At 28.6% G+C, this 12,423-nt stretch overlaps 1 protein-coding gene across 2 annotated transcripts in view; it reads left to right on the forward strand.

Annotated features, from left to right (window-relative positions):
- Window positions 1-12,423, forward strand: part of if (integrin subunit alpha inflated) — a 65,683-nt gene that overhangs the window by 47,738 nt on the left and 5,522 nt on the right. The window contains exons 6-10 of one of the 2 annotated variants that reach the window (XM_089170812.1): window positions 6,751-6,799; window positions 7,511-7,588; window positions 10,093-10,268; window positions 11,002-11,240; window positions 11,788-12,403. In XM_089170812.1, the coding sequence (XP_089026938.1) occupies window positions 6,751-6,799; window positions 7,511-7,588; window positions 10,093-10,268; window positions 11,002-11,240; window positions 11,788-12,403 (1,158 nt within the window). The remainder of the gene's footprint in view (window positions 1-6,750; window positions 6,800-7,510; window positions 7,589-10,092; window positions 10,269-11,001; window positions 11,241-11,787; window positions 12,404-12,423) is intronic. The other variant, XM_089170813.1, reaches the window with a different exon arrangement.

Genomic DNA, 12,423 nt, shown 5'->3' on the forward strand with positions numbered 1-12,423 from the left:
TTCTTTCTTCTTTATCAGTTATTGTTAGACGTTTGATTAGATTGATTAGTAATCGTTCGATGCATGTGTTATGAATAAATGTATATTTTTTTTATTATAACAAAAAAAAATAACAAAGAAATAGAATTTTTGTCGAATGATAGAATAAAATATAGATGATTAACATAAACAAAAAAATTATTCTGACATTTGACTGGGATCGGTTACAAACGAACAGGACTAAGAATTTTGACAGTGTATTTCCATCTTTCGCGAATGAAATGGCAAAAGAATTAAAGAAAGAAAAAAAAGATGAAGAAGCGTATGGAGGACGTAGTAAGAAAAATTGCTATTGTTTTCAAAAGACAGAACTGAGAAAGAAAGAGAGAAAGAGAGAGAGAGAGAGAGAGAGAGAGAGAGAAAGAGAGAGTCTTTGGTTCGACTACTAAATCTCAGTGGCGGTGATTTAGAGGGCCTTTCGATGCCAACGATCGTACGATCGACCATCGATCTTCGCGTTAAACTGTGCTCGCTTCTGGAAATCGCGTTTCTTCTTTCCCCTTCCTTCACCCCCTCCCACCCTTCCACGAAGGCAAGTTACACGCGTTATCTTACCGTTGGATCTGCTCGAGATCGATCGATCGATCGATCGTTCGATCGTTCGAACGAGATATACCTTGGTTCGATAACGATCTATGCCGATTTCTTCGATACGATCCGTCGTTGTTTCCCCCCCCCCCCCACTACTTTATCTCCATCCTTTTTCTTGAGTTCGATCGTTTCGTTCGATGCCATGCAAAATCCTCTTTTTTTTTTTTTTTTAATTCTACGCAAATAAAAATATTAAAATAATAATAAGACGGCGAAAATATATAATCGATATTTATTTATTATTGTTATTTATTTATTATATTATTTTAGTATTATCTATTACATATTTATCATATTATTATAGTTATTTATATAATTATTTATTTTTTTATTTATTTATTTTTATTGACGGAATAAACCCATGGTTACACAAAAAAAAAATATAAATAATATAAAAATAATGAATTATATTCACAATGCATTTGCCAATCTAAATAAACGCGTGCATATACGACTGAGTGCATGTAGAGTAGTGGGTGGGTAAAGGGGGGGTAGAATAATAGGGTCATCGTGATTCTAAAATTCGATAAACCTAACCCCGATAGTAAAATGCGTATAAGTCGAGGCAAAATAATAATTAAAAAAAACATGTTAGAAATTGTTGGTGGCTAAAGGGTTAAGTACTTTCAATCTCAGACTTGCATACCACCAACAACAGGGTGATCTCGAGCTTGAGTATGAAAGAAATAAAATGTAGAAAGAGATGAAGAAGAGAAGGAGAGAGAGAGAGAGAGAGAGAGAGAGAGAGAAAGACAGAGCAAACACGAGGTCTGGGATGTCAGCATAAATTTCACTTTGTACTCTCCTCGGAGAGGAGTACACATTCGTTCGGTTGGTTATATTTCAATCTCGAATACTACTCACATGGTGGTTTCCTTTTCCCTCCTTCTTCCGATCGGCGCCAGAATACAACTCGTGTCGTTCGTGTTTCGTGTAGACAGACCGGTGCCTCCGATCGCCATTGTCTCGGTTGCAAATTTTTACCGTGTATAAGCATCGAAGTAGACGCTACTCCATAGGGGGTACACGTTATGCATCATCTCTCTTTCCTTCTTTCATTTCCCCCTCCACCCCCCCTCTCCTCCCCCACCCCCTCATCCTTATCCTCATCCTCTTCTACCTCTCGTGTCTTTTCGTGTCTTACGAGACCGAACGACAAATGCACGTATTTGCTTACCGTTGCACGACTAATACCTCGAACGCTTCTTCTTCTTCTTCTTCTTCTTCATCTACCAACAGATGATTTTCTGTTCTTTTTTTGGTCACTGTTAAAAATAAAATAATGTATTATATTATATATTTTTTAAAAATAAATTTTTGTTTAATATAAAAACATAAATTAAAAGAGAGAGAGAGAGAGAGAGAGAGAGATAAGTCTGATGCATTTTTATTTTGCAAATTGTTTTTTTTTTATTCCCCATAACATTGCGATAAAAATATACGTGTTAGATCTACCATAAAGTTCTTTAGTAGCACGAAATAATGAAAAATATTGAATACATGTGTATTTAATATTAAAAAGACATTAAATCTGTTTTTAATTTTAAATACACATGTATTCAATATTTTTCAATATTTCGTGCTACTAGGGTTGTGCTCGTTTGTAAAATACAAAAGAAAAACAGACAATAATTTTGTCAATATAAATTGTCATCGTTATTTATGACTTCTTGACAGTTTGATAGCAATTTGTATAATTACATTTTTTAGAAAAAAAAAAAAAAATACCTTATCCCTAGAGGCCAAAAATTGAACCCAGTGTTTGTTTGAACGGACAAAACTTTCCAATAGGAATATATATATATGTATTTATATCTCTTTGTATCAAAAAGAAATAACAAACAAAAAAAAATCTTATAAAAATGTATAGAAGTCACGGTTCGAATATATCAATGCATATGCATATGCGTATATGTGTGTATGTGTTAGACCATCGAGAGACATTGGGCGTTCACGTGACTCGGTCGCACGTTTGACATCATTGTGTGTCCTTTCTTAAAGATGAAGAGTAGGAGTTGGAGGAGGAATAGGAGGAGGAGGCTCAGGGGACCCCATTGTTCAGCCGAGCGTGTGAATCTTCGGCGTTGCGGGCAGTGCACCCTCTCACAAATAATAACATTTGCGGACACAAACGATAAATAAAAGGGCTCGAGCCGAAATACCCACCGGACTGCTGGCGCCACTTAAAACTCGTCGTACTTTGGTCGTCTTTACGTATCCGACCACACCGACGTATCCTTCCTCTCCTCTCCTCTCCTCTCTTATCCTGTCCTGTCCTGTCTTCCCCTTTTCTCTTCATCCTATCCCAGTTTTTACAACGTTACAGCGAAATCGAGTTCGAGTTCGAGTTCGAATACGAGTTGAAAAATCTTCGTACGTGAGCATTAATCGTAAGTGAGATGCCGTGAAATGAGGTTTGATCGAAAGAAGATAAAGATAAAGAGGAAAAGGAAATCAAAAAAGATAGTAAGAGAGTAAAAGACAGAGAAAGAGAAAGAGAGAGAGATGGATATTCCTTGTCACGTTGACTTTGTATGCTCAACGTTGAAAGTGAGCTTCCACGTTGTACGCGTAATCCCTTCGAGCACTGGGAGTCAGGATATATGTATAAAGGGATGAGTAAAAAACTTGAAAGAATAAGGGAAGAGAGAAAGAAGAGGATATATGCAAGCACAGCATGTTGAGAAGGGGAAAGGGGGTGAAAGGGTGCTGGAGAATGAGAGTTTCAGGTGGCCATTTAAGGCTCGGACATTTCGTTCTGTCACCGCGTTCCGTGTTCACCGTCGACCGTTTGCAAGGAGGCCACCTACGCGCGCTGGTGGTCCATGCTTGCATTGTTTTATAAACGGCCGCCATTTCTCATGATAAGCAGAGTAAAACGAAGCTAGAAACGATAGTTTTCTTTTCGCGAATCTCCATTGCCCTTGCGAGCGAGCCCTGTACTCTACGCGCGGTGGTGGTACTCCTTATCCTATTTCTTTCACTTTCTTTTTCGTTATTTATGATCTTATTGTTTAATTTCATCATAGTCGAAAGAATTTTCTATCCTTTGGGGCAATCTTTGAAAGAAAAAAAAAAAAAAAGAAACAATTATATTACGAAAGTAAGTAATTTCGATTAGTTAAGGGGTTAGGATAAATGATAATTATTTTCCGTGTTTGAATTCGTTATGCCATTAAATTGTCTTTGTTGCTTTTCAATCGTTCATACATCATCTCGTGTGATATGTGTGTCTCTGTGTGTGTATGTATGCACGTAAGATTGCATTAGCAAAGTTGCATAGATACATTTATAGATATGTATATTATATGCATGTAATGTAGATAGAATACTTTCGGTTGCATAATTTTGCTTTGGGAAGCAAAATAGAAAGAAAAGTATTGGCTGCTTCCTCCTCCACCTCCACCTCCACCTTCTCCTCCACCTCCTGCTCCTCCTCCTCCTCATCTATTTTCCACGCGTTTGGTTTCTTACTTGAGATCATTCATGCTACCCAGGGCTATTAATTAATATGTATGCGATGCGTAATCTTTATTACAGTCTCTTTAGATGTCTCCTTCGTGTTCTTCTAAGGTTAATACCGTTATATAGGAACGTGAACGTAACAAACGTCACGAAGGAAACGTGAGTACGTGTACGTATGTGTATGTGTGTATTAGTGAGATAATTTATAGGCTACTATACCGCGTATCTTGCTGTTGCTGCTAACGGACAAAAGAGAATACAATTTTAACCGGTTCTATATTATAACTTACAATGAACTTACAATGAACTATTGGAAGGGAAAAATCCTTTGTGGATAGATTTTATAATAGAAATCAATGATCTAACAAAAAGCTAGTCTCGATTAAATACTACGGCTTTGTACGGTTTTTAAAAAGGGTTTTCGATCTTTTCATTTAAAGTTCGAAGATTTTTCAATTGAAAACCTTTTTTAGAATGGGAGTGATTTGAAAAAAAAAAAAAAAAAACGAATGAAAATGCATTGTAACGAATGATGTTTTTGTATTTTTTTTTTACTAAGGAAAGAACGATATTAATTTTCTTATCGATAGATTTTTTTTAAATGATTTGAATGATTTCAATTATAATATTTATGTAATGAATAATAATAATAATAATAATAATAATAATAATAATTATATAATGAATATTTATATAATATTTATATAATAATAAATATTATATAAATATATTTATTTAATTAAATTATAAATAATAATAATATTATAATAATATTTATATAATGAATAATAATGATGATAATAATAATAATTATTATTATTATTATATAATGAATATTATAATAATATTATAATATTCTATAATTTTTAATATTTATATAATATTTATTTAATAATAAATATTATATAAATTATATTATATATATATATATTAATTATTATTATATAAATATGATATTTATTTTATTAAATTAAATAATAATATTATAATAATATTATTATTTATTAATAACTAAATTTATTAATATACTATAATATTTATATATTGATATAATAATATACTAATATATATAATAATAAATTATTTATATATAATGTGAGTTTATTTTCTAATGTAAAAAGTAAATGTGTTGGAACATGTAATTCGATAAAAACAGCGGTATTTTTACAATTTGAAATCGATTGGTTTCATTCCGATCGAGCTTTGAATATATATAAATGTTAAGTAAGTAAATAAGTATGTAAGTATTATACTTATACATCGTACGTGATAGACGCCCATGGGAAATGTTAGTCGTGAACGGATTAAACGAGCGTGTTTAGGTATGTCGACGATTTCGAGTGCCACTCGAAAGATTGAGAGTTGTTACGATCGTGAGTTTTTAAAAGTACTTTAACTTACTTTTTCATAAATCACCTTGTATCAGATATACTTAAGATAAGCTTCATAATTATTTTTTCCCATGTTTTTTTTTTTTTTTTTTTTTTTAATTCTAAAATTAATTTTTATTATTAAAAACTTTGATTAAATAAAAGGCTCTGCTTTTTTATTGGATCAATATTTAGTAATATTTTTCAATTAAAATTATTAAGTAATTACTTATAATTAAATTAATTAAAATATTAATTAAATATTTTAGTAATTAATATAATATATATATAGTAATATAGTAATAATATAATATAGTAAAATTCTTTATTAAATTAATTAAAATATTAATTAAATATTGTAGGAAATAATATAATATAAATTAGTAATTAATATATATATATATATATATAGTAATATAGTAATAATAAAATATAGTATAAAATTCTTTATTAAATTAATTAAAATATTAATCAAATATTGTAGGAAATATAATATAAATTAGTAATTAATATATATAGTAATATAATATATATATATATAGTAATATAGTAATAATATAATAAAAAATTCATTATTTAGGACAAAGTAATAGAAATCCAAATTTCTTTCAAATGAAAGAATTTAATTAACAATTGTATAATAATATTGAATGAAATAATTAAATATAAAAACAACTGTGTGATCATCTTTTAATTTAACACGCCTATAAAACACGGAACAGGGAATTTATCATTAAAATTAATGAAATACGACGATGGAAAATAGCATCGTCGTCGATTTTATCTGCGATTTCTCGCGCTTAATACGTTTCGCTCGACAAAATTTAATATTCTTACACACGCATATAAGCGTGTCTTCTTCTTCCTTTTTGTTTGCATGCAAGTTGCATACACATACGTAACGAGTAAGGCCGATTTATCGCGTGTTTGTTTGTCTGTTGTGTGAGTAATATACAAGTACACTATATATATATATATAAATATATATGTACACATGTGTACATAGAGTACCCATACTACACAAAAATTATCTTCCAAGTTATCTTGTTAATTAAAAAAAAAAAAAAAAAATAAATAAAAAGAAAAAAAATTCGTCTTTCGTGGGTGCGTTCTGTTTCCGTTTTCATTCTACTCACTCGCATTATTTACTTTGTTTAATAAAAAGCAATTTTCATTACAGCTAACAAATCATACTTTTTTTTCCTTTTTTTTTTTTTTTTTACATTTATTTCTTCTTTTTTATTTCATCTTTTTAATTCAATGAATATTTTATTAATGATTTCAGAACGGTGAAAGATTGTTCATCGGTGCACCTGGAAGTTGGTATTGGCAAGGTAAGTTCATTTCTTTTGCTTTTAATATATATTTTTTTGAATTATGTTCTTCTTCGATAATATTTATTTTCTAGTATTAATCGATGAAGCATATTTTTTTTTCTCGTTTTTTCTTTTCTCAAAATTAATATAATAAACAAAATGTCAACTATTGATTGCATAATTAAAAGTAATGTATTTTAACACTCTTTAATTGCCGCTCACACAACATGTGTGTGATAGCCGAAACACACATTGGTTGTTATTTTATTTATAACTATATATATATATATATAATTAAATTTCTTGTTAAATTGTTGTTTTTTGTTTTATGTTAATTTTTTCGTGAATGACACAATAAAGTTTTTGTTAAATTAATTATTAAAAAATATAATATCGGGCCTCTGACAACGTTTGACTGCGTACACGACGTGCGGCCATTAAAGTGTCAATAATCACGAAAATGACAAAATCATATGCTTCATCGTAATGACTATTATTATTATTAAATATATTATTAGATGTATATAATTTTGAAAAATAATGATTTTATTGAAAAATGTATTGAATTTATTTACGCTATCTGCTACTAACAGGACGATTCAGAAGCGGCATAAATCAAGACGGATTTTCATTCAAATAAATGACACAATGTTGTGTTATAATATTACATATATATATATATGTATATTTATTTAAGTGATTTAGAAAGGACAAAACACGTTTTTTCAGGTCAACTTTATTCCATCAGCACATCGATGAAATTCCAATTTGTGGCAACTACGTCCTTCCATCAGGAAGAAGTTGCAGGTACCCACCAAGTATTTGCAGCTGAACAAACATTTATTTTCTCGCCGTTCCTCCCCCTCCCCTCTCAATTTCTAATAAGTATTATAAAAACCATAAAAATATGTCAGTGATCGTCGGTGTTTTCTTTTTTTTTTTTTTTAATCAGCTACCCTCGCCACCGCCGCCAAAACAACACCCCAACCCCATATTTATTAGGGGGACCTAAAAGTAAAGTATTTGTCGAGATAAAACTTTTTTTTTTGTATTAATAGTAGCTTTGAAGTATATAAAAAAAAATTTGGCATTGCAAAATTAGTAATTAATTATATTTATATAATTTATATATATTATTATATATATTTATTATAATTATTATATTAATAATTATATTATTATATATTATTATATTATTATTTATTTATTATTAAATTAATATAATATTTATATATTATATTAATATTATATTAATTATATTTATTTTTTATTTTTATATTTATATATATTTAATAATAATAATATTATAATAATAATAATAATAATAATAATAATAATAATAATAATATTTGATAATAAATATTTAAATATAATAATATATTAATATAATATAATAATATATTATATATTATATTATAAATAATATATTATATTATATAATATTTATATTAATATTATATTATATATATATTTATTATGTAAATATATAATATATATGTAAATATATATATTTATAATATAAAATACATATTATGTAAAAATACATATAAAATATATATTTTATATATATATATATATATATATATATATATAAAGAAATGGCTCTTGGAAACCGTGTTCGAAAAATTATTGGTCTCGAATTGGTTAACTAAAAAAATTTAAGAAATTAATTCAATTATTTATCATTTTTAAAAACGACATTACTTTTAAGTCCCCCTACTTTCTTTCTTTCTTTGTTGCAAATGACTTTTTTTTTTTAAATGGCTAATTAACATGTGTTGCTTGATTATTCCTATGCTGTTATTTCAAAGGATGGAAAAATCTTCGAGAAGGAATGTGTCGAGTAATACAAAATCAAAAACTTTCATATTTCCCATACTCCCTTGGCAGTTGATCTTAAATTTATTTGATTATAATAATTAAACAACAAAATAATAATTATTATCATTTCAATTAAGATTAAAGTTTTAATTTATGATCAAAAAAAAAATGAAAAAAAAAAAACAGAACAAAAAATGATATACATTCGATTAGACAAAAAACGAGTTTGATATGAACTATTGTATAATAAATAATTGTTTAATAATTCAAATGATTATTAACTGCCAGGTTAGTTTAGGATATGTGATGATAATGTCTAACAGGTGCAGGCAGCTTTTGTTTTCCAGCTTCTTCACGTCTCACAAAAAAAAATGGAGAGGCGTTGCAACAACGTGTGTAATATTGGATCTAGCTACCTTTTGCTATTATTATTACTACTACTATTCCGTTAATCGTTTTCTAATCAATCGTCGTTTCAAGTTCTTATTTCACTCGTCATTCCTTTTAAACAAAACAAAACAAAAAAAAACAAACAAAAACAAAAAGAGAGATCGAGACTGCTGGAATGTCGCTGCGTTATAAATAATGTCATTTACCGATACGAAATGTTTACGCTTTTAAGCTAAATATTAATATGAAATAATAATAATAATAATAATAATAATAATAATAATAATAATAATAATATGTATTGCTTGTAAAACCTGCAAACGTGTCCATCGTTCGAAATATTTCACGATTTTTAATGTAAATATTTTCAATGATTTTCAAGAAATCAAATAAATGTTTAAATAATTTCAATGAATTATATTCAATTAAATTATTATTGTTTTAAAAGTTATAATAAATAAATAATAATTTTTTTCTTTCTTTACAAATACAAGTTACTATTTTATTAATTCAATTATTTTATATAGCATTATTAATATTTTTATAGTAAAAATAAATAATCTTAATTATTATTTTATATAATTATAATATATATTATTATATTATATAAAAATATAATATATATAATATTAAATAATTAAAATTATTAATATATTATATAAAATATATTAGAATGAATAAATATATATATATATATATATATATATAATATATATATATATATAATATAATAATATATATGTTATATATAAGATATTATATATTTATATAACTATTTTATTAATGAAATTATTTTATATAATATTATTAATTTTTTTTTTTATAATATAAATAATAATAATTAATATTTTATATAACATAAGATATTAAATATTTTCAATATAAATATCTTTGTGTGTGTATAAATAATTACAATAAAAGACAAAATCGTGTAACATGTATACGTAACATGGACACCACCAACCACCCACCCACCCACTTGTGAAAAGAAAGTAAAAGAGAAAAAGAGATAGATAGATAGAGATCATTAATCATCGTTAGAAATGTTTCGTATTTAAAACATAGTATAGTAGATATATAATTGGGTTTTTTTTTTTCAGGACAAGTATTTTCGCAACCGTTGAATAATCGCGCTAAAGTGATGTTCACAAAGGAAGCACCGGCAAGCGAGGACGACAGTTACATGGGCTACTCGGTCGCCACGGGAGACTTTGTTGGAAACGGAGACAGTGGCACGGCTGTTGGTGTACCCAGGGGATCTGGTCTTCGTGGCAAGGTAAGAAAGATATACCTCTTGACCTTTTATTGCTAACCAACAACGATAAATGCCTACCCCTTACGTCTAATCGTCTTTAGTCCACCTTTCTTTTTTTCTTCTTCATAAAAAGATTTTTCTATAGGGTTGTTTGATTCTTTTTTTTTTTTTTAAGTTGTAAATAAATACCCTACAGGGTCTGTTTGTTTGTTTGTTTTTTTTTTTGACTTTAACAAGCTATTGTATTGGGTTGGTTGTGATTTTGTCAATAGATGGTTTTCTAAAATCAGCAACCCAATATTATTAGTATGGGAATAATAATGATAATAATAATGGGATCTATGGGATCATATGATTTATAAATGTAAATAGAATTTGAATTTTTGTTAAAGAGATATGATAAGTCACATCCAAATCTTGACTATGAAATTGTATAAATTTATTCTACAATGAATTATGTTTCATTATATTATTCTATTATTATACTGACAAATTTGTTTGTGTGTGTGTGTGGTATCTCAAAAAGAAATTAACTTGATAAAAAATATCTGTACTATGTACTTTCATATTATACTAACAATTTAAATAGGACATCTTTTATATATATATATACAGGGTGATCTGTAACTAGTGAAGTTCGTAGATTATTTCTGAAAGTTCGTACGTAACTATTTTTTCATGTAGAATCACCCTCTTTTCATTTTGTACCACCAGTTACAGATCACCCTGTATATTCTAATCGTCATTGTTTTAGGTCGTACTATTCACTTCCAATATGACTAATCATCAGAACGTAACTGGTGAACAAATGGGTGCATACTTCGGTTATGCAGTTGCAGCTGGTGATATTGATGGTGATAATTTGGATGATCTTATAGTTGGAGCACCCATGTATACTATTCCAGATAATCCAGAAATGTATATTGAAACTGGAAGGGTTTATGTTATTTATCAAGGAAGAGGTTTAGAAAAATTCCGAAAGGTTGACAGCAGGTATGATTGACAATAAAAAAAAGGAATATTATTTGAACACTTTAACGACCGCTAGGGTTTCAACAGCATATGCACGTCTGATCGACAATTCAACTGCAGATTCTATTAACAAATTTTAATAGGATGCTAAATAAGATTCTAATAACAAATTACAGTTCATGTAATAACAGTGACTCTTTATCGCAATGCCAACCGATAATTAAGTTTTCGGTTGGTGACAAAAAGCTGATTAATAAATTGTTGTTCGGTAAGCATCAGTAACAAAAACAGCCTATTAATAGGCTAGCGGCCGATAAGCGTTGTCAACAAAAAGCCTATTTATAGGCTAGCGGTTGTTAAAGTGTTAAAAATATTTGTCTCTTATCTCATTAGATTAAATTCTAATTTCACTTTTATAGCAGAAACATTAATTAAGAGTTTATATTTTAAAATGATGTGAACAATTCCGTGAATTTTGAAATCACGTTGATGTGTTTGCGCTGAACTTTAGAGATAAGCTTTTTATCTCATTTGTATTTTTATTTTTATTTTTATTTTTTTTTTGCAGAGACGGAGAGAGTAATCGCGGACGTTTCGGTTTGTCACTGGCATTTCTAGGAGATATTGACCATGATGGTTATGGAGATTTTGCCGTGGGTGCTCCTTACGCTGGATTGAACGGTCGGGGTGCTGTTTATGTTTATCGAGGATCGAGAAATGGCGTATCAGAGAAATATTCTCAAGTTATTCATGCAGAAGAATTGAACGTCCCAATTGAAACCTTTGGATTTTCCGTAGCTGGTAGTTTGGATCTCGATGGCAATCATTATCCCGATTTGGTCGTTGGTGCTTACGAATCTAGCTCGGCATTCTTCTTCAGAGCACGTCCAGTTATCAAAATGGATTCTTTCGTTACATTTGAAACCGAATCTAAATTGATTTCATTGGATGATAAGAATTATACTCTGTCCGATGGTACCAGAGTTACGTCTTTACCATTAAGAGGTTGTTTCAAATACAGTGGTGATGGTGTCTCATCCAAATACGTTTTCAATGTTCAATATGTCGTTGACGTTAAGAAAACTAAAGCACCCCGATTATTTTTCATCGAGGATGAGAATAAAAATATGATAAACAAAACGATCACGATCGAACGAAATCAACAACTCTGTCGTACAGTACAGGTATAGATCTGTAGTTTAAT

Source organism: Polistes dominula, unplaced genomic scaffold (assembly GCF_049000335.1).
Source record: "Polistes dominula isolate Pdom_NZ unplaced genomic scaffold, Pdom_raw_medaka contig_79, whole genome shotgun sequence".
Lineage (NCBI taxonomy): Eukaryota > Metazoa > Arthropoda > Insecta > Hymenoptera > Vespidae > Polistes > Polistes dominula.